Source organism: Mastigoproctus giganteus, chromosome 3 (assembly GCF_048544385.1).
Source record: "Mastigoproctus giganteus isolate SK-2022 chromosome 3, ASM4854438v1, whole genome shotgun sequence".
NCBI classification, from domain to species: Eukaryota; Metazoa; Arthropoda; class Arachnida; order Uropygi; family Thelyphonidae; genus Mastigoproctus; species Mastigoproctus giganteus.
In genome coordinates this window covers 75,792,418-75,816,688 of record NC_143577.1, presented here as the reverse complement: position 1 = coordinate 75,816,688, position 24,271 = coordinate 75,792,418, and the positions used below count along the sequence as shown (strand labels likewise).

At 36.9% G+C, this 24,271-nt stretch overlaps 1 protein-coding gene across 1 annotated transcript in view; it reads left to right on the top strand.

The window, feature by feature from the left end:
- Positions 1–24,271, top strand: part of eIF2Bbeta (eukaryotic translation initiation factor 2B subunit beta) — a 199,645-nt gene that overhangs the window by 155,602 nt on the left and 19,772 nt on the right. The window contains exons 11-13 of the mRNA XM_090370568.1: positions 6,128–6,187; positions 9,788–9,839; positions 16,438–16,522. Of these exons, the coding sequence (XP_090226694.1) occupies positions 6,128–6,187; positions 9,788–9,839; positions 16,438–16,522 (197 nt within the window). The remainder of the gene's footprint in view (positions 1–6,127; positions 6,188–9,787; positions 9,840–16,437; positions 16,523–24,271) is intronic.

The window sequence follows — 24,271 nt, the reverse complement described above, 5'->3', positions numbered from 1 at the left end:
AATTACAAAACGAGGAGGCACGCTTGATACGCATAAACAAAGCTGCGGGCATGTAGCAACTGAATAAACAACACCATAAAGGCAGAGATACACTATTAACACCTCACATTTCTAGGGGTTACTACCATAAAACAATAAAAATCCAGTTGCGTTTCTGCTAGTGAAATCTGTTATAAACTGGTAGTAAACTCGATCTAATTGCATTTGCGATTATACCGATAGCTGGAATTGTGTTGGTTTTTACGTTCGTTATTATGGTGAAATGTGTTTTTCCCTTCACTGATATAAAAAACATAAAAGCAGCAAAGTTGAATTTTGTTCATCTTTCGCTCTCATTCTCCGCCGTCGCACCGTATATCGATAACATATGAAAAACGACCTTGAAGATAGTGGGGGGCAGCGTTGCCAAACGAAAAAAATCAAGAACCGCGTAACTCCGAGTTCGCGTAAGTCGGGGTAGCGTAAGTCGGGGTATTACTGTACTGGACTTACATAAGGGTTGTGTTCCATGGAACACTACCTAAGTTGGAATTTCCCCATGCTTGTGCAGCACTCGCAACTGTGCTTGCTGAATTAAATGAATCAAAAAATAAATGTTTGATGAACATGTAAATAGAATTATTTATTATACTTATTCAATTTTTTATCTCATGCGCAGAAAAAATTACAAAATTGTGCAATTTAAAAAAGATTTCAAAATTATAAAATTACAAAAAAAGAGAGGAGACAGGCATAACGTCAATAAGTTTTACCACTCGAGCATCATTGCCAGAATTGATGTCTTCAGCTGATAAGTATGGTGCTGTGGAGATTTAGAAGGGGTCGGCTGCTCAACCTTACAAAAGAACATATTAACGGATGACTGGACGGTGGTTTTTTTCTTTTCATCGTAGATTTCTTTTAGCAAGCAAGCATATCATTCACCCCTCTGTTAACTTTTAAGAATCGTTCACTGTCAGGATCCATCTTCTCACCTCGCCATTGCCGATGCAATTTCACAAAATGCCATTGCCATCTCTCTGGTGATGAAGTGTCTCAGCTCCTCATTTGGTTCATCTTGAGCTTTGTCAACATTTTCTTTTTTCACTATCGCTGCCTACAAGTCAATAAGTTCTTCATTAGATAATTCCTTCTCTTCTTCCTTTATTAACTCCTTCCTGTCTTTGGCATCAACCTCCAACTGAAGTAGCTCTGCAACCTTTACAATCTTATGTGCCATTTAAACAACTTTTAGTAATTTCTGCCAAGCCTTATTAATGTTTAAGATGCCGTGGTAAATATTGTAAGATTTCCTAAAGTCTCTTAATGTAAAATTTTTCTCATTGTCTATTGCAGACAATGCCGGAGCAAATGTTGTGTGTAAATAGTATGCTTTTGATTTCGAAATAACACCCTGATCCATAGGTTGGATGATTGAAGTCGTGTTTGGCGGTAGAAATATGACTCTCATGTTCGAATGGAAATCATCTAGATGCGTAGGATGTGCAGGAGCATTATTTAATAGAAGCAAAATCTTTAAAGGAATTGCATTGTCTTGACAATATTTTTCAACCTCAGGAATGAAGCAGCATTTAAACCAATCCTCAAAGAGAGATATTGTTATCCATGCTATCTGGTTCGATCGGAAATACACGGGTAGGGTGGCTTTATTGATCCCCTTAAATGCACGAGGATTTCCAGAACGGTACACGAGCACTGGTTTTAATCTGTAATCTCCCGCTGCATTAGCCCCAAGCAAGAGCATGGCCCTATCTTTTGATGCCTTGAAACCTGGCAATGTATGTTCGATCAGGCATTTTTTTCCAATACAGAGCAGTCTTGTCAACTTTAAAAATTTGCTGCATTGAATAGCCACCTTCATCAATAATTTTTTCCAACACATCACAGTTTCTCTGCAGCTGCAGAATCGGCACTGGCGACTTCACTGCATACTTTAATGTTGTGGAAACCAGAGCGATGCTTGAACCCATTAAACCACCCGTTGCTTGCCACGAACTTAGGTTGGGGTTCGCTGTACTTATTCTTAATATCTTTATAAATACTTGTTGCTTTTGCTTAAATGGGCATTAGACTCAGGGGCACTTGCTTCTGAATCTGATTTTCCATCCAGAAACATGCTTTAGAAAAATATCACAAAGGTGTTCAAAATTGATTCTTATAACGGGAACATATGATAACGATGAAAGGGTAGTGCAATTTTCATTATAAATATGACCTTTTATAGAGATAAATAGCTTTATTATTTTCAACTTCCAAGGACTCAGAACGAATTACAAAAAAAAACCAAAAAAAAAAAAAACCAATGTGTTATTGGTTCACATTACGATATTTTCACAATACCTCCATTTATTCCTACGGGATGCAAAATACGTTTGCACCATCCGGCAAAAGTTTACGCAAGGTCGAATTTCCATAAGTCGAGGAGTTCCTATATTAAACAAAAAGATACATCTGACTCTTTCTCCGGGCCCAACCTGGACTGGGGACTAGTGGCATATACCTTTTGCACCTAGTGTTAAATGCTGCTCTGTTCAGCAATAGTAATGCTTGTATGAAATTATCGGCTTTCGTATGTTTTGAAAAATTGTTTTCAGTGAATTTCTGAGACAGAGTTACTGCAGCAATTCATACCTTTATCAAAAGGCTTTGATATATTTTATTTTTTTATAGTAAAACAATAACATATCCAAGGCCTTTCTAAACATTGGAGGCAAATTGCTGCTATGGATAAAGGGGTGGTTGAGGGGGAGAAGACAGAGAGTGGTAATCAATGGACACTGCTCATCGTGGACTAATGTTATTAGTGGAGTCCCTCAGGGCTCAGTGTTGGGTCCATTATTGTTTTCTGTATTTATAAATGATATTGATGATGGTATATCAAGCTTAATGTCCAAGTTTGCAGATGATACAAAGGTTGGCAGGGTTGTCAAGGACACTACTGACACTATGCTGCTGCAACAGGATCTGGAAAGGTTGAGCAGATGGGCTGAGAGGTGGCAAATGAAGTTTAACATTGACAAATGTAAAGTACTACACATGGGAAAAAACAACCCCAGAGCAACGTATCAACTCTGTGGTACTACACTGACAGTGGTAGAGCATGAAAGGGACTTGGGGGTGATTGTGCAGGCAGATATGAAGTTCTCTGAGCAGTGCAGACGGGCTGCAAGAGTAGCTCATGGAGTATTGTCAATGATATACAGGAATTTTTCCAGCAGGGATAAGGAGGTGATTATTCCATTGTATAAGGCGATGGTCAGGCCACACCTTGAGTACTGTATACAGGTCTGGAGGCCTCATTTCAAGAAGGATGTAGAGCTGCTGGAACGAGTACAGAGAAGGGCAACAAGATTAGTGAATGGAACAAAGGGGTTCTCTTACGAAGAAAGGCTTAAGTTTTGCAAATTACAGTGTCTGGAGACTAGGCACCAGCGAGGTGATCTGATAGAGGTGTATAAAGCCTTGAATGGTTTAAGCATGCTCAATGCTGATGGGATTCTTCCTCTAGCTCAGAAAAATCACCTGAGAGGGCATAAATTCAAATTGAGGAAAGACAGATGTAGGATAGACGTGCGGAAATTTGCCTTTAGCCAGCGGGTGGTTGGTTGGTGGAACAGACTGCCATCCCTTGTGGTGGAGGTTGATAGCCTAAATAAGTTTAAGGCTCAGCTGGACAGGTATTTTGAACAAACAGAGGGGTGAAGTGGAAGTGGGTTTTTTTTTTTTTTTTGGCTGATGCTGCATAAGCTTGCTTTCTTGCATCAAATGCCTCTACTAATGCTAATGCTAAACACGACAAGTAACATATATAGTTAGGTTCTGAAGTGGTCCATATAATTTAGTCACAACCACACGTTTGAATCTTAGCTTAACATTTTGTATACAGGCAACTCCCGTATAACACGGTACTTCTACAACACAGTTTAGTCTTAAACGATTGATAAATTGCAGAAATCCTCGCACAATGTGGTACTTATATAACACAGTTTCGCTCTAACGTGGTTAGAGAATTGCCGGAAATCTCGCATAATCCGGTATTTTTGAGCTTTTGTGCTGGGGGAAACCCTGCTATTATGTTAGATGTAATTTTTCAACATTTCCATTCCTTTTTGTGAATCCCTGCATTGACTCCTAGTCGTTATTGCCTTCATGATATTTTTCTTAAGTACATTTCTGGAGGTCGTGACCATAAAACAGTATAGACAATTTGCAGTTTGGGCTTTTCTGTTAGTGTAATCAATTATAATTGGTTAGTAAACTTGATCTTATTGCATTTGCGATAGTTCCGATAGCTGGAATTCTGTGGGTGAAATGTGTTTCCCCTTCCATGAAATATTCAATCACAAAAAATATAAATAAATTTTCAGAAACTCATTTCTCCGTGTCTCACTTGCACATATCGTGTTTGTTGCAACTTGTGCGTGCCGTGTTCTTTGTTATTTAAAAATCTAGATTTCAAAGTTTTAGCATTAGCATTAGTAGAGGCATATGATGCAAAGAAAGCAAAAAAAAAAAAAAAAAAAAAACCTCTCCCATTTGTTCCAAATCCTATCCAGCTCAGCCTTAAATTTGTTTAGGCTATCAACTTCCACAACAAAAGATGCAAGTCTGTTCCACCAATCAACCACCCGCTAGCTAAAGGCAAATTTCTGCACATCTATTCTACAACTTTTATTACTATTGGATAATATGCCAGGCCATCCAAAAGGTTTAAGTCATCTAAATGTTGAAGTAATGTTTCTACCACCTAATACAACTTCTTTAATTCAGCCATTAGAACAAGGCATTATATATCTACCTTTAAAACTCATTACAAGGATTTTGAAAAAAAATTGATTACGAATCTGTTTCAATTGTGGACTGTATCAGAATCTTAGCTTTATCACTCAAAGAAGTAAAACCGTCAAAATTAAATGCGTGTTGGAAAAATGTATGGCCAAAGTCAGTTCATTCAGGAAATATGGTCGAACAGGCAGAAAACAGAATCGGTGCGACAGTAGAACTTGCTAAGTTGGTAGGAGTTTTTGATGATGTGACTACTGAAGACGTCCATGAATTAAATTATTGGTAGAAAAATAGGCTGGCGAAGCGAATTTGGTGGAAATGTCATCAGAGGTAAACCAAATCAATTCAGAGGATGATAGTGCAGTTGAAAATTCTGAAATTCCAAATTTTACACTAAAATGCATATGGGAAGGCATGAACTTAGCCGAGCAATTAGAATCTTATTTTTTGAATGCAGATCCTTTTACTGAAAGGAGCAAAAAGTTCAAAGGGGAGCTTAAAAAATGTTTAGCTCCATACCAAAATATTTACAAAGATTTTCAAGCAAAAGCAAACGAACCCAGATTACTGATTTTTTAAAAAGAGCAAAATATACACGAAATCTAGATGCTGCAGAAGAAAGTTCAGAAGGTGATATTCTGCAACAGACAAAACGTTCTCTTTTGATTGTGCTTTGCATCGATAAAGAGGAAGAAAATTAAATGAACGTACAGTATCTGACATATATATATCACAGTTTGTAAGGTAAGATGTTTGTTCACTTATTACTATTTAAGTTATCACTATTATAAAAATTTAGTGTCCGATAGTTATTTTAAAAAATGGTGTATTTTTTAGCTTTTGGAATGTAACCCCTCTTTTTGTACTGGTTCTTAGTCCCGTGTAACATGGTTTTGCATTACACGAGATTTTGTAGGAACCAAACTACCGTGTTATATGAGGGTTACCTGTATTGCTTAGAATTCTGTAGCATTAGCATATGATGCAAGAAAGCAAGCTTATACAACATCATCCAAAAAAAAAAAAAAAACCTTCCCATTTAAGCTATCAACTTCCACAACAACAGATGGAAGTTTGTTCCAGCAATCAACCACTTGCTGGCTGAAGGCAAATTTCAGTACATCACATCTATTCTGCAACTGTCTTTTCTCAGTATGAATTTACACCCCCTGAAGTAATCTAAGCAGGAGGAAGAATCCCATCAGCATTGAGCTTGCTCAAACCATTCAAAGCCTTGTACACCTCAATCAGATCGCCTCACAGGTGCTTAGTATCCATTCTGAGAGTTATTATACAGTCATTTTATTATGTGTTTCTGATTTTATGATTTGTTTCTTTCTAGCTACTTGTATGTGCTGCCCTCTTCAAGTTAACACCGCAGTTTCTCTGTTACTATGATCAGGTCAGTTTTAAAATTGCTTGCTCTTGTGTATTAATTTTTCATAAAAGTACAATTTAGTATCTACCAATATTCATCATTTGAGAAATAATTAATAATGCTGCACTGATATATCATGTGATATATTAGTGTGACATTATTCCTTCTCAAATGATGAATACTCACAGAGTGTCCCTCTTCCAATTAACTACGAGTATTCATTTCAGAGATTTGTTATAGTAACATATTGTGCAAGTTCTACTTTGTAGCTTTTTTTTTTTCATGAAACTTAATTTCATAGTTTTTATTGGTATGCATTGAAAATAACTGTAGAGAACTGAAAGAGGGTGTCTCCAGAAATTTGGGTACTGAAGAAAATGAACTAAATTTGCTGTTTTGAGTCAGAACATATAGGAAATGGCTCTCAATTTTTATATTTTTATCTGTAATGAAAAGAGCATATTTAATTTTCCCTGTGTTTCCAAACCTTATAATCTATCTAAAACTTACTTCTGTAAAAGTTTCAGGTGGTCCGCTTGAAACTTTTGATTACCTTTTGGAGATGGTAATATTAAATATACAAGGGTAAATCAAAAAGTAAAAGCAATTTGTGTATAAAGCTAACACCTAGTTGGAACATGCCCCAAAGGTCCTCATACAGACTGTGTTGTTAGACAAGTCTACACATCTTACTAGTTGCCTGCACTCAGTCTGTTTTATACAGTCAAGATGTAATGATGTTGGCTCCACTTTACATTTGTACTATTAATGAACAGCATACTCTGATTAGATTTTTGTGGTCATAAGGGGTTAAACTCTTCCAGATTCACAGAAGAATGTTAGCACATTATGGAGAGAAGAGTCACGGCGGGGCTGATGGTACTTAATAAAATGGCATAGAGTGTGGACACTTAAAACCATGCCAAGGTACATGAAAAATGTATGTACCTTGGCCTGAAGAAGGGTTCCATAGAGGACCTGAAATTTAGTCTATTAATTTTTATTAAATTGAGTGTACTAGGTCAAGGGGTGCCTCCGTAGCCAGGTGGGAAGGAGCAGCAGTGCGTAGCACACGCTTCTTGATTAGACCGGGGTTTGAGCCCGTCACCACCAAATACGGAGGATGCGGAAAGGTCAGGGAATGACCACCGCATATCCTGGAGCAATATGGCCTTAGTTGCTAATGCTCCTAAAAACCAAAATAACAACAACTAGGTCAAGGGATTTGTACCTGATAGTATGTATGTATAAAACTAAAAATTTTGTTAGCAACATGTGGGTTAAGTGTCTCCTCATTTAAAATATTTCTGAAGTTTCCATGTGACATTGTTTAGTAATTACACTGAATTATATTGCTTGGCCACTCTAGTGACTCTCTTGCCTCTCTGTGGCTGGACTGGAAATCTAGGAGAAGAAATCTTCCAGTATTTCTCCATATTTAAATCTCCAATTTAAATATGTGCTTCAGCCATCCGACATCTATTCACTATTGAAGTCCAAACTTAAAGAACTAACTCTTCCTCATTTATTCCTTCTACTTCTGTTTTTTTTGGAATAACCTTCCATCTTATGTATTTCTTGAACAATCTACAGAAATCCAATTATCCAATGTTGAATTATCTTCTGTGTTCATATCCTTCAACTCATTCATGGTACCAAAGTACAGTAAGTTCTGATGCCTTTTTTATAGGGTCACTGTATAACATGGACACATGCCCAAGTTATTGTTATTTTCTTTACATTATATAAAATAGTGGTGTAAATACACCATTATTATTTATTATAGTTTACCCATAAATTTAACTACCTGAATAAAGGCATTGTTTGATTTTATCTCATACCAGGTATTGCACTACTTCGAATAAATAATGCTTCTCTAATAGAGAAGACTACTGTTGTTTATTCTCAGTGGGCACCACCACCCAGACGGCACCATTTCAGAGCTTGTTGGCTCACTTATCAGTGGGTGGGCAGGTATTCTGATAATGCACACATGCCATCGTGGTTGTGAAGTTAATTCCACAATATGAGAGATGCCAATTGGTGAAGATAATGATAATATTTTGAAGACTGAATGCACAAGGCATAATGTGTTATGGGTTGAAATTAACTATATAATATTGGTGTAAATACATCATAGTTTACCCATAAATTTAACTACCTGAGTAGTGTAAAGGCATCATTTGATTTTATCTCATATTGTGCTACCTTCACAAGCATTTAGTCTTCAAAATATCTGGTATCTCGTGAAGGTAGCCACAATATGAGATAAAATCAAACAATGCCTTTACACTACTCAGGTAGTTAAATTTATGGGTAAACTATGATGTATTTACACTGATATTATATAGTTAATTTCAACCCGTAACACATTATGCCTTGTGCATTTAGTCTTCAAAATATTTTCTTTACATTAATACAAAAATTCTGGTTTAGCACTATCTAAAATGTGTGATATCAGATTGCACTAAAATTCAGTTAGATTAGTAACTCTAACACTTTTTATTGTATGAGCAGAGTGCTTATGGCAGCATTTGCAGTGAGGGCAACTGCTTGGTTTTTTTTTTTTTTAATATGCCTTTTCTAACCATATTTATAACATGGTATGCACTCAACAGTTCCAAGTTTCCGATGTGACAGACGAAACCAAACTAGTGGTTACTCATTCATGATTTTTGTGTAAAGTCTTTCATCCTTTGAAAACCATTGTTTTGTGTGTTGGTGGACTCTAAAAATTAAATTTTGTGCTGAATTTTTTATCAGAATTTTTTCATTCAAACCCTAATAATAAGGGAAATCATCAGGAACCTGTAAATATTTCTGTTATAGTGAAGTTTTCATTGAAATGGTATTTGCTGCAACAAAATTTTACTTATACATATCCTGAAACTGTATATTGCAAATTTCCATCACTAAAAAATAGTTTTGTAAATTACACTAGACTCACGATTATCTGAGATGATTTGGAAATCAATTTTCTGAATGTTCCAAATCCTGGATAATCCATGAAACAAAAGATAGTTTATCCACCAACATTGTATTCCCTTATTAAAGTTAAGATTAAAGCTCATTGGTAAACATCAAAAAGGTGTTCTGGTTTTTCTTCAATAGAAAGAAGAATCCTTTTTTTTTTTTTAATTTTAACATGCAAATGCCCAAGGATTTAGATTTTAATAGAATAATTAATTAAAATTAACTTTACACTAGTAAAACTAAAGGAGTACTACTGTACCTTTGCTTGGGGGGTGTGCAGATGGTGGGTGCATTGTATTTCCGCACCAGGGTCCCCAATCGACGGACCCATCAAAGTCTCAACGTAAATAAACGAGGCCCCTTAACCCCTTTTGCATCTGGACCCCCAAGTACCTTTGCATGGCCCTGCCTTTGCCCTCTAGTAGGTAGAAAGAAATGGCAGGGGATGAGTTTTCTGAGAAAAAGTGATGGTCATGTGCACAGGACTTCTGAGTGTAGTGGGTGTTTGTGAGACTTTAGTTTTAATCTGCCCCAGATGTCGAGGGTCTGCTTTATTATACCTATTCTCTTTTTAGATATTTAGAATATTTTCTTTTTTCAGTGATTTAAAAAATATCAAATATATAATAAAAATAAAAACTTGCTTTTCAGGACACATTTCACCGTTTTGCTTCACCAGAAAATGTGATGAGTTATGGAGGAGGTAAGAACATAGACTTCCTTTATATTAAATTACACACAGTATATGTAGTATAATATACACTTGTGAGCCAAAACATTATGATCACCATCTCCAAAAGTAGACACATTCTACAGCACCTAAGAGTGATGTCACTGACTGGCTCAGCATATACAATGACAGCATAGGTACATAGTATATAGCACATGATGTTTAGGGTCATGCAGCACCAGTAGTTCCACAACTCCATGATCAATTCTCTTGTGTTGAATACAGTACCCTTAAAGCCCAGATAGTGTGAGTGATGTGGTTTATGTAGTGTGTGGTGTAGGGTTATGTTTTTCATCTGGCCTCTTAGCCTTAGGCTGGGGTCCATGGAACACCACTGATCCCTAGTTACCATACCAGGTGCAGGGAGCCTGGCCAGCTAGTAGGAAGTGGGAATCAAGTTCTCTAGCTGGACAAAACCTGGCTTCACCTGAGCTTACCAGGGAGGGCCTCAAAAAAAAAAAGGAAAAATTTCTATTAGAAGAGAGTGTGTAGATGACAGCTTAAGTTATGAGCAATGGATGAAGATGAAGTAGGCTTCCACCAGGAAATTAGAAGATAAAGGGACAAAGGGGCACCCCTGTAGAGGCAAGCCACTGTCCACCGGAGAGCTGTTAAGGAAAGTAAAAGTATTTTGGGGAGGGGTGGGCAGTGCCCTTGGTGTTAAGAGGAGTTAAAGTCATAGAGTCAGAGTGCTCTATATAGTGGAGGTCACTATCACGCTATGATGGCATGGATAGTGTATATCAGTTCGTCAGTAAGAAGCTCATGCATTGGGGAAAGGGAAGGACTTAACAGAGTTTGAGGGAATGATTGGTGGTGCTAGGAGGGCAGGGGCCAGCATCTCAACAACTATGGGCATTGTAGGCTGTTTGAGAGCTGCTATAGTGAAGGTGTGAAGGGGGTGGGACACAGCCACCCAGAATGCCAGGATGGTGAGACCACCACTAGTTGTGACACTCAAAGTGAACGGCAGTTGGCACATGCTGTCCAGGACAACAGATGGATCACGATCTCCCAATTAACAGCAGACTACAAGGGTGCATATAGAAATGTTTCTGAGCATACTATCTAGGAAATGCTCTTTCAAATTACAGAATAGGTTACCTGTTCTTGTGCCCATAATGACCAACCATGCATTGGGCATGAGAGCACCATTCCTGGATATTGGACAACTGGAAAAGAGCCACCTGCTCTAATGAATCAAGCTCCAAAATGGCAACTGACAGGTGCTTATTTGACAGTGAACAGCTGCAACCAGACTGCACAGTTGGACAAAAGCAGGCCAGCAGTGGTGATATCATGGTTTGAGGGATGCTTCAATGGACATCACTAGTACTCCCCCCCCCACATCCTCATTGACCATGCCCTCACTACCACATCCTACCTTGTCACTGTTTTGGACCAAGCTTTGACCTACATGGTGATTGTTTATCCAGAACCCTTTCGGCACAACAATGGCCCAAGTCATGGTCAAGCATTTTGAGTGCTCCCCTGTCCACAAAATTTCCCAACGTCAATTCCATCAAACATTTCTGGGATGCAGTGGAATAAAGCATTTGCCAGTCCACACTAGTGTCTGACTCCATTGCCAAACTCGAATGTCCAGCTGGTCCGGGATACCTAAAGATGCCTTCCACAGTCTTGTGAAGGTAATGCCACACCGAATGCAAGCAGTTATCTAGGTGAAAGGCAGCCCAACACACTATTAGGTAGGTGGTCATAATGTTTTGGTTCATGAGTGTAATTTGATTGTTGCATAAACTTAAGTTACAGAATAGGCACCTGCAATTATTTTTATATAGGGCTGGATTTTGAAGTGATTACAGTGTAAGGAGCTACTTGAGAAAAAAATCTGTGGTTTAAAAATTTTTATATCACTATCTTTGAATTATCTACACCAGGATTGTCAAACTCAGATGTGCTCATGGGCTGCATAAACAGTTCTCGGCAGGCTTGAGAACCATACAAACAGTTCTCAGGGGCTCCTGAACTGCATTAGTGAAGTTCATGACCCCCTGGATACACCATATGATAATTCTGAATTACTTATTGAAATATATTAAATATTTTCATTTTTTCCCCTTGTACAAAAATATGCAATCCCATGACCATCAACATTTACGATGGCTCATATAAGATATGAATTTTATTTAAATCTTATATTAGTGTATCTCCTTTAAGTATTGCCATTCATTATTTTCATAAAGTTTTAACCATATTGACCTGAGAAATTTTACAATGCTTGGAGAGGGAAGGGTGAGTGCACTGCAAAAGTCAGAGGGCCACCACTTTGGCACGTAAAATTTTTTTCACTGTTTACTGCGGAAGATGCCTAAGCAAATGTGCATAAATAGTATGCTTTTAAATGTGAAATAACACCCTCATCCTGATCATGTTTGGCATTAAAAATATGACTCTCACTTTCGAATTGAAATCATCTATATGCATAGGATGTCCAGGAGTATTATTTAATAGAAGCAAAATCTTGAAAGGAACATCGTTGTCTTTACAATATTTTTCAACCTCGGGAATGAAGCAGCATTTAAACCAATCCTCAAAGAGAGATATTGTTATCCATGCTCTCTGGTTCGATCGGAACTGCATGGGTAGGGTGGCTTTATTGATGCCCTTAAATGCACGAGGATTTCCAGAATGGTACACAGGCAGTGGTTTTAATCTGTAATCTCCTGCTGCATTAACCCCAAGCATGAGCATGGTCCTATCTTTTGACACCTTGAAACCTGGCATTATATTTTCCTCTTTGGCAATGTATGTTCGATCCGGCATTTTTTTCCAATACAGAGCAGTCTTCTCAACGTTAAAAATTTTTACATTAAAAATTTGCTGTGTTGAATAGCCGCCTTCATCAATAATTTTTCCCCCCCACATCACAAAATTTCTCTGCAGCTGTAGAATCAACACTGCTGACGTCACCACATACTTTAACGTTGTGGAAACCAGCACGATTCTTGAACCTGTTAAACCACCCGTTGCTTGCCACAGGTTGGTTTATAAATACTCATTGCTTTTGCTTGAATAGTCATTAGACTCGAGGGCACTGGCTTCTGAATCTGATTTTCCATCCATATTATTAACAGCTGTTCCATCTTTGATATAGCACCTGAACACTGTTTTGTGATCACTGTTGATCTTAAGTACATTGATCCTTTGACATGTTCTTTTATACGTGCACTGCCCTTTAAAATAGTATTCACTGTTGAAGCAGCGAGACCTAATTCTGTGCAGTAGATGACAAACTTTGTCCTGCTTCATACTTTTAATCATTTTCATCTTCATTTCAAAATCAATTTTGTTTCGTTTCCTGGCACTACCACCACTTGCACTTTTTGTTGGTCGCTTTCCCTTCATCATTGTAATACATAAATAGGAATGAAGAGAAGTGTCTGAAAATTTGTTTTTTATATGATTGAAGATTTTGGTGAAGGGGAACATATTTCACTATAATAGCATAAAAACCCACACAATTACAGTTCTCGGGATTATTGCAAATGTAATAAGATCGAGTTTACTACTCGTTTATAATTAGATGCACTAACAGAAAAGTCCAATAAACCAGAAAGTGCAAATTGTTTTTATTGTTTTATGGTTGTGCCCTCCAGAAACATGCTTTAGAAAAATATCACAAAGGTGTTCAAAATTGATTCTTATAACGGGAACATATGATAACAATGAAAGGATTGTGAAATTTCCATTATAAATATGATCTTTTAGAGAGATAAATAGCTTAGTAATATAGCGAAATTTTCAACTTCAAAGGACTTGGAACGAATTACAAACAAAAAAATTTGTTATTGGGTTCACATTATGATATTTTCACAATACCTCCATTTATTCCTACGGGATGCAAAATACGTTTCCATGATTTTTTAAGTTTGCACCAGCCAGCAAAAACTTGCGTAAAGTTGAATTTCCGTAAGTTGAGTATTACGTAAGTCAGAGAATTCCTGTATTCAAAATTTTGATGAACAAAAATTTTATTCCCACATGCATCACTTTTCAAAATATCCTGCCAGCACCCATGCTCATAGGCATTCTGTTTCTGCTGCATATCTTTTCTAAAGATACTTCTGGGCACACTGTTCTTCTGAATTGATATCTGTAATTCCTCCACTCTCTTTCAAAACAGTCCAAATATGTGCTGCAACGAGCAAGCATCCGTTTAATGCCCATGTAAATCAGTCAAACTCAAATTAATTAAGATATTGCATGTATTCGAAATTTTGGTGAACAAAATTTTTTATTCCCACATGCACCACTTTGCAAAATATCCTGCTGGCGCCCATGCTCATAGGCATAGGCATTCTGTTTCTGCTGCATGTCTTTTCTAAAGATACTTCCATGCACACTGTTCTTCTGAATTGACATCTGTAATTCCTCCATTCTCTTTCAAAATGAACCAAATGTGTGCTGCAACCAGCAAGCATCCATTTAATGCCCATCTTCAAATTCAAAAAACCAACTTTTCTTCTTCCTCATTTATCCCTTCAACTTCTGCTTTTTGGAACAATCTTTCTTCAAAATTACTACCTACAGAAATTCAAATCTGTCAACAAGTATCTTCAGTCTTCTCAACCTTCAACCCATAGATGATACTAAGTACGAGGGCTGTTCTGAAAATAAGCAGGCTGTGATCATTGCTCTGAGTCTGTGAGTGACTTGGAGGTTGGTATGGGTCTCCTTTTCGAAATAGGTCCACATTCTATACACCTTTTACAGCAGTTCACTAGCTTCTGAAAGGCGTTGCAGGATAATGGATGTGGCAAATTTAACTTCTTTATTTGTGTTAAATATTTTTCCTCTCAACTCTTTTTGAGGCTCTGGAAAGCCCAGAAATTGCATGGTATGAAGCCTGGGCTGTATGGAAGGTGGTCTAGTGGTTGACCACCAATTTTTGCTAAAGCATGTATTGCTGTTTGTGCGACATGAGGCCTAGCATTATCTTGAAGAAGAAACCATTCTTGTTTAAGCAATTCCGGTCTTTTTTTGCAAATTGCTCCTTTGAGGTGAACTTGCAACGTGTTAGCATAATAGTCTCCATTTACAGTTTGTTTCTCAGGAACCCAGTGCTGCAGTATTATTCTGCGGGCATCAAAAAACAAAATCAACATCAATTTTTTTTGATGAACCAAAAACTTGAAATTTTTCTGGAGGCGGTGAATCATGGTGTTCCATATGCTTTGACTGCTGTTTGGACTCTGGATCAAAATATTAATCTAGGACTCATCACACATGATTATTTTATTTATAAAAGTCAGGCTCTTCGTCAACCTTATCAGTAAAGCCTTGATAAAGTTCAATGCACCATTCTTTTTGTTCTGTGGCAAGATCGCACAGTAGCTATCTTGTGCAAACACGTGACGTGTTAAGGTGCATCTTTATATTTTTGTGAAATCTTGCTACACCAACATTCAACTGAACTGCCAGATCACGAATTGATAAACATCTATTTTCTTTCAATAATGTTTCGGCTTCCTCAATGTTTTCATTGTTCACTGAGGTTGGTGGACGCCCACTTCTTTGTTCATCTCGTATGCTTTTTTTTCCCATCCTTAAAATGCTTCCACCATTTAAATTCAGCTGTTCTGCCCAAGGCTTCTACACCGTGTGCTTCTTGAATCATCTCAAATGTATTTTGACCACTTTTGACTAACTTTGCACAAAATTCAATCGCGATTCTTTGTCTAATAATTAACGAAATATCTTTCTCATCCCCCATCATAAAACACACTTCACATAAACTGTTATAACAAACACAAAAATGAATATTACATAATAAGCTTGCACAAACTAAGAAAGGGTGGGGAACATTCGTAGACTGCAAACTCCTCACTGGTTTCCATAGCAACGAAGCAGCGTTGCCAGTCCAATTTTTTTTTTTGGAACAGCCCTCGTACTATAGGTTCTAAAAAAAAAAAAAAAAAAAGTCTGGTGCATCCCCCCATATTTTAGATACGTATTAACTTGATAAACTACTCAGAATACAGGTTCAACATTCCTGCAGCTAACAACTCCACCCCCATGACAATTGGGACACATCAGCACCAGTACAGCATGCAAGATGCTGTATGTTATCAGATAACAATAAATACGTTATCAGATATGTTAAAGTGGTGTAACGAATAAAAATTGCAAACAATCTATAAGATGAAACAGTGAAGCTTTAGAGCACCTTATCAGTCATTAAGGAACAGTTACACAAAAATCTTTTCTTAAAATAAATACGTAAATCTTTCACCAGTTTAAGGGTATAGTAATTTCAAGGAATATGTTACAACTGTTTCATGCAAATGGTTGTTGCACGCTTTCTCTGTGTTATCCATACAAAGATTGTTTTTCAGAAATTAGGATAACAGCTTATTCATTGTTGTGGGAAGTGCATCTTAATGTTTTCATTTGGTAATTTAAAGAGTGAGAACCAAATAGCATTACTTCCTCTGGTAGCTTAGTAATTAAAGTTTATTTTTGTGAGATTCTGTCAAGAAACTTATTCTTCCCTCCTCAATTTTGCATCCTTTCATTATTATTTATTTTGTTTTATTTTTTGTTCTAGGTGAACTGCTATCAAATATTCAACTTGTTAACCCTACATTTGACTACATTCCTCCAGAACTTGTGACACTTTTCATTTCCAATATGTAGGTATCATATTATAGAATTCCAAACTGGTAATTAAATAACAGTATATACCTTATTATAAAGTATATATGACACAGTGTGACTGCCCTACCATTAATATCCAGACGCCCCTCCATTGATATAGCACCATGTGTCCGACACAACTATAAATATGTTCATAGGCCTTCAAGGAGACAGTATTACAATTGTGAATGCAAGAATGATAGTCACCTCTTTAAAGGCCATATAAGAAATAGGTCTGTATGTGACTTATAAGAAATAGGTCTGTATGCTCTCATAATTATGGCTTAAGGTCTTTTGCTGCTTTCCTTTATGTAATTGGATAGATCACATCCCCAGGTGCCTTTGAATGGCATTGAAGAATACTAAGTCAACAGTGATGTGATCTGCAAATGAATGTGAACTGGTGCTGTAATTCTCATAAAAATAGCCCAAAAAGCATCCAAAGCTCAGAATGTGACAGAAGAGCCATGCAAAGAATTATCCACTCAGAATGCAGGTTCAACATTGTTGCAGCTAACACAGCCCCCCCCACCAAGACAATTGGGACACATCAGCACCAGTACAGCATGCAAGATTCTGCATGATATGGGTTACCACAGTTGTTCAACCATCTGTGTGCCACTAATTACCCTTACCAATGGCAGACAGCATTTATCTTTGTGTAAAGTCTACTACTGTTTTTGGACTGTGGACTGATGGAAAGCTGTGCTTGGGGTGATGAATCACTGCACGGGGTTTAGCAGTCTGATGTTGTGCTTAGATAGGCGATGTCTGAAGAAAGCTGTCTGCCAGACCGTATCATCCTGATAATGAAGTTTTTCAGAAGTAGCATGATGGTGTGGGCTGTTTTTCGTAGTTTGACCTGTGACCATTGTTTGTTTTTGAAAAAACCATGAATACCGAGGTCAGTTTAGGCATCCTGGACAATAATGCACCTAGACATTATCTATGTTGTGGCAGATGTCAAGGAAGGCCCATATTTGTATCAGCAGGATAACACAGCATGTCATACTGCTCATGTTGTAATGATGCATTACTCTAATGAGGACTAGTTTGAGAACATGACCATCAAAAAGTTAGGCTGGCAACCCCAAAGCCCTGACTTCAGTCCTATACTGAACTTCTGGGATGAATTGGATCGTTGGGTGGGGGATTAGGAGAGACTGGCCAAAAAATAGTCACCCCTTTAAAGGCCAATGGCAGAAGATATCAGAGGACATTCACAAAAAAGAGGCTGTCATAAAGGTTACAGGTTTCAGCACACATTATTAGTTTTACTTGTAAATAAAGATCATTTCTGGATATGCAGTTGTCTAGATATTAATAGGAGGGTAGTGTATTTCTAAAATGAGTTCTTGCCAAATTTTTAAAATCATAGTTTATTATGAATTTTAATGTATAAGTACTATGGAAGGTTCTCAGTTTTATTTCATTGCATTAAAAGAATATGTGGTTTAGTTATGTTTATCTGAAAGTTTTATTGAAGTCTAAATTTCTGTGACTGTTATTCTTATATACACACACTGTGTGTGTGTGTGTGTGTGTGTGTGTGTGTGTGTGTGTGTGTGTGTGTGTGTGTGTGTGTGTGTGTGTGTGTGTGTGTGTGAAATAGATAAGTGTTATGGGTAGGGGTGCTCACCTGACAGGTGTGGCGACAATGGAAAAAATTAATAAAACAGCCTGAAAATAAAAGCAGATTACATAACAAATTTATATACAGTAATACCCCGACTTACGCGAACTCGGAGTTACACGGTTCTTGATTTTTTCGTTTGGCAACACTACCGCCCACTATCTTCAAGGTTGTTTTTCATATGTTATCGATATACGGTGCGACGGCGGAGAGTGAGAGCGAAAGATGAACAAAATTCAACTTTGCTGTGCATGAGCTGCACACATATACAAGAATTTGTATTCTAACTGTCATATTTATATGTGTGCATTCAAATTCGTGCTCAACGTTTGTCGGAAATTACATCGTTTTCACAAGAGAAATGGATCGCGTCGGTCGAGCCGTATACAGTCAGTCCTCGTATAACACGTGTTTACACTACACGAATTCGATCATACACTATTTATAAATACGGTAATGATATCTTATAATATAACACGAACCGAATTGGCTTATGCACGATTCGCCTTTGTGTTTACAAGAAATGGCAGTCGAATGCAGAATCACCCCAACCGAACGCAACACGATAGGAATGAAGAGGAGATTCTGAAAATGTATTTGTTTTAGGGGAAACACATTTCACCATAATAATGTAAAAACCAACACAATTCCAGCTATCGGTATGCAATTAGATCGAGTTTACTACCAGTTAACAACAGATTCCACTAGCAGAAACACAACTGGATTTTTGTTGTTTTATGGTAGTAACCCCTAGAAATGTGAGGTGTTAATAGTGTATCTCTGCCTTTATGGTGTTGTTTATTCGGTTGCTACATGCGCGCAGCTTTGTTTATGCGTATCAAGCGTGCCTCCTCGTTTTGTAATTGTGCTTTATTCCCTAAAAATGAGTAAAATACTTAAAAGGTGTGAAAATGAATCATACTGGTGAAGACACTGCAGAAAAAGAAAAGCAATTATCCGATAAACAGAGGTGGACTGAGTCAAAAATTCTTACCCGGGAAAATTTATAGTGGCCTCATACTATGGTTTACGGCCAAAATCACACAGGCCCACCGGGGTTTCCCCGGTAAAGCTTATGGCCAGTCCGCCTCTGTCGATAGAGAAAAAATATGAAATTGTGAAACGCTCTGAGCAAAATGAAAGACCATGTGATATTGCACATGCTACAGGCCTAAATGAGGCAACGGCGAAAAGCACATGACAATTGCAAACTTGACAGAAGGTCTCAGCTCAATTGAAAAGGGCTTAAAAATTTTAGAAAACATAAGACTACAACGAAGAACGCGTTATAGCTACAAAGCAAGGAATAAAAAAATTATTAGCTTGCTACGAAGAAATTCTGCGTGAAAAAAATAAGTCTGTGTCGTCAGACGAATTTGTTAGATTTTATGAAGCCATCGACATCGAAATAACTTTTACGTAAATCATTTATTTTTTTAATACATATTTTGTATTAATATGTATAAAGAACTGCAATTTTATTAATATTTTTCTTCTAAACTAGTGTTTTTGTTAGTCCTTGGTCCCAATTAAACAAAATTTATATGTATTTAATGCAAAGTTGTACCCCGACTTAAGCGATTTTTGTCGGACCCATCTATCACATAACTTCGGGGTATTACTGTAATTAAATTTAATTTAATTCAATTTAATCAGATCAGTACCCATACACTTATCTAATCTATTTTTCTATATTTGATTATGGTTGCTGGGCATTTCTACTATTACTAGTAGTGTCCCGGAACCATGTTCCATTCTAAGACATTATTATTATTTTTTCGTTCTTTTTTAAGACTTTCTGTATGTCACTACAACCTATTTTTTTTTTATTAATTATATAATAATATATATGTATGTATATAGCTGTTAGCTATATATATATATATATCCAAGCATGAAAAAGCAAATATTAAATGTTATAATAAATATAAATATTATAATAAATATTAAGTAGTCACATAACCAATTAATGCCATCTAGGACAATTAAACATTACATCGGTCTGTATAAATATGAATATGAGTTAAGTTGATAGTGGTAAGAGTTTTTAAAGGTAAAATATGATATACTAGCTTATCAGACAACCATAAACCATGGCGGGTACCCAACGTGACCTGGAAAAAATCAATCTATGCCATGACTATGTATAAATATAGTGCAAATGCATCAAGAATACATAGCTATATCTGAATAAATCAGATTATTAATAAAACGGCATCGTTTTAAGTTATATCTCATATTGTGAATATCTTCACAACGAGTTGCCATGATATTGCACTACTTCGAATAAGTAACGCTTCACCTAAGGAGAAGACTAATGTTACTTATTCTCAGATGGATACCACCACCCAGACGGCACCGTTTCAGGGCTATTTGGCTCTTCTTCGGTGGGTGGGTAGGTACCCGAGTGATGCAATGATGGCAAAACAGTTATGAAGTATAACTCCACAATATGAGAGATGCCTGATGGTGTATCATGTATTTAGACTCAAGCATTTAGGGCATAAGCCTCAAGCTATGAAGGAGTCTAGACTATGTATAAATATAGTGCAAATGCATCAAGAATACATAGCTATATCTGAATAAATCAGATTATTAATAAAACGGCATCGTTTTAAGTTATATCTCATATTGTGAATATCTTCACAACGAGTTGCCATGATATTGCACTACTTCGAATAAGTAACGCTTCACCTAAGGAGAAGACTAATGTTACTTATTCTCAGATGGATACCACCACCCAGACGGCACCGTTTCAGGGCTATTTGGCTCTTCTTCGGTGGGTGGGTAGGTACCCGAGTGATGCAATGATGGCAAAACAGTTATGAAGTATAACTCCACAATATGAGAGATGCCTGATGGTGTATCATGTATTTAGACTCAAGCATTTAGGGCATAAGCCTCAAGCTATGAAGGAGTCTAGACTATGTATAAATATAGTGCAAATGCATCAAGAATACATAGCTATATCTGAATAAATCAGATTATTAATAAAACGGCATCGTTTTAAGTTATATCTCATATTGTGAATATCTTCACAACGAGTTGCCATGATATTGCACTACTTCGAATAAGTAACGCTTCACCTAAGGAGAAGACTAATGTTACTTATTCTCAGATGGATACCACCACCCAGACGGCACCGTTTCAGGGCTATTTGGCTCTTCTTCGGTGGGTGGGTAGGTACCCGAGTGATGCAATGATGGCAAAACAGTTATGAAGTATAACTCCACAATATGAGAGATGCCTGATGGTGTATCATGTATTTAGACTCAAGCATTTAGGGCATAAGCCTCAAGCTATGAAGGAGTCTAGACTATGTATAAATATAGTGCAAATGCATCAAGAATACATAGCTATATCTGAATAAATCAGATTATTAATAAAACGGCATCGTTTTAAGTTATATCTCATATTGTGAATATCTTCACAACGAGTTGCCATGATATTGCACTACTTCGAATAAGTAACGCTTCACCTAAGGAGAAGACTAATGTTACTTATTCTCAGATGGATACCACCACCCAGACGGCACCGTTTCAGGGCTATTTGGCTCTTCTTCCGTCTGGTGCCGTCTGGGTGGTGGTATCCATCTGAGAATAAGTAACATTAGTCTTCTCCTTAGGTGAAGCGTTACTTATTCGAAGTAGTGCAATATCATGGCAACTCGTTGTGAAGATATTCACAATATGAGATATAACTTAAAACGATGCCGTTTTATTAATAATCTGATTTATTCAGATATAGCTATGTATTCTTGATGCATTTGCACTATATTTATACATAGTCTAGACTCCTTCATAGCTTGAGGCTTATGCCCTAAATGCTTGAGTCTAAATACATGATACACCATCAGGCATCTCTCATATTGTGGAGTTATACTTCATAACTGTTTTGCCATCATTGCATCACTCAGGTACCTACCCACCCACCGAAGAAGAGCCAAATAGCCCTGAAACGGTGCCGTCTGGGTGGTGGTATCCATCTGAGAATAAGTAACATTAGTCTTCTCCTTAGGTGAAGCGTTACTTATTCGAAGTAGTGCAATATCATGGCAACTCGTTGTGAAGATATTCACAATATGAGATATAACTTAAAACGATGCCGTTTTATTAATAATCTGATTTATTCAGATATAGCTATGTATTCTTGATGCATTTGCACTATATTTATACATAGTCTAGACTCCTTCATAGCTTGAGGCTTATGCCCTAAATGCTTGAGTCTAAATACATGATACACCATCAGGCATCTCTCATATTGTGGAGTTATACTTCATAACTGTTTTGCCATCATTGCATCACTCGGGTACCTACCCACCCACCGAAGAAGAGCCAAATAGCCCTGAAACGGTGCCGTCTGGGTGGTGGTATCCATCTGAGAATAAGTAACATTAGTCTTCTCCTTAGGTGAAGCGTTACTTATTCGATGTAGTGCAATATCATGGCAACTCGTTGTGAAGATATTCACAATATGAGATATAACTTAAAACGATGCCGTTTTATTAATAATCTGATTTATTCAGATATAGCTATGTATTCTTGATGCATTTGCACTATATTTATACATAGTCTAGACTCCTTCATAGCTTGAGGCTTATGCCCTAAATGCTTGAGTCTAAATACATGATACACCATCAGGCATCTCTCATATTGTGGAGTTATACTTCATAACTGTTTTGCCATCATTGCATCACTCGGGTACCTACCCACCCACCGAAGAAGAGCCAAATAGCCCTGAAACGGTGCCGTCTGGGTGGTGGTATCCATCTGAGAATAAGTAACATTAGTCTTCTCCTTAGGTGAAGCGTTACTTATTCGAAGTAGTGCAATATCATGGCAACTCGTTGTGAAGATATTCACAATATGAGATATAACTTAAAACGATGCCGTTTTATTAATAATCTGATTTATTCAGATATAGCTATGTATTCTTGATGCATTTGCACTATATTTATACATAGTCTAGACTCCTTCATAGCTTGAGGCTTATGCCCTTAAATGCTTGAGTCTAAATACATGATACACCATCAGGCATCTCTCATATTGTGGAGTTATACTTCATAACTGTTTTGCCATCATTGCATCACTCGGGTACCTACCCACCCACCGAAGAAGAGCCAAATAGCCCTGAAACGGTGCCGTCTGGGTGGTGGTATCCATCTGAGAATAAGTAACATTAGTCTTCTCCTTAGGTGAAGCGTTACTTATTCGAAGTAGTGCAATATCATGGCAACTCGTTGTGAAGATATTCACAATATGAGATATAACTTAAAACGATGCCGTTTTATTAATAATCTGATTTATTCAGATATAGCTATGTATTCTTGATGCATTTGCACTATATTTATACATAGTCTAGACTCCTTCATAGCTTGAGGCTTATGCCCTAAATGCTTGAGTCTATGCCATGACATAAGCAATAAATTATAAACATATATAAAAATACCATTAAAATGTTAATTATGGCAATATTCTATATATATATAGAATATTAAGGATAATGGAAAATTATTAGAAAAAGTAAATCAATCCAATAATAATGCCATCAGGGACCTAAGAAAACGCAAAAAAAAAAAAAAATTATCGCTTTTTCCCGACAATCTAGATGACTTCGACTGGGGCCAACCACCCAGAATGAAGGCAAAAAACGACAAGAGGTTCTCTGTTTCTGTGATGATCAATATATGCTAAATAATTTAAATCTAAACCAAATATAAACCAGTATAGGCCAAATATAAATCGAATATAAATAAATCAAATGATGATAAAAGTTAAGAAAATTTAGAAATATTAGAATCAAAGATAAGAAATATAAGTAAAATATAAATGTAAGCATATATTAATCATCGTTGACCCGACAGAGAACGTAATTTAATGATTAAAATAAGATTAAATATATAATACATACTACATATTGACCGTATCTAGGACTTAATGTAATAGTCGTCAAAATAATATGTGGTGCCCCCTATGTGATGGATACTGTAAAAATAAATAAATAATTAAATTAACGCAAAGAGAAACATGCAGATAGTAAGAAGAAAAACTAAAGGAGTAGGAATAATAGAACCTGAACTCCACAAAGGCGAAAAATAGTGGTACAGATAAGA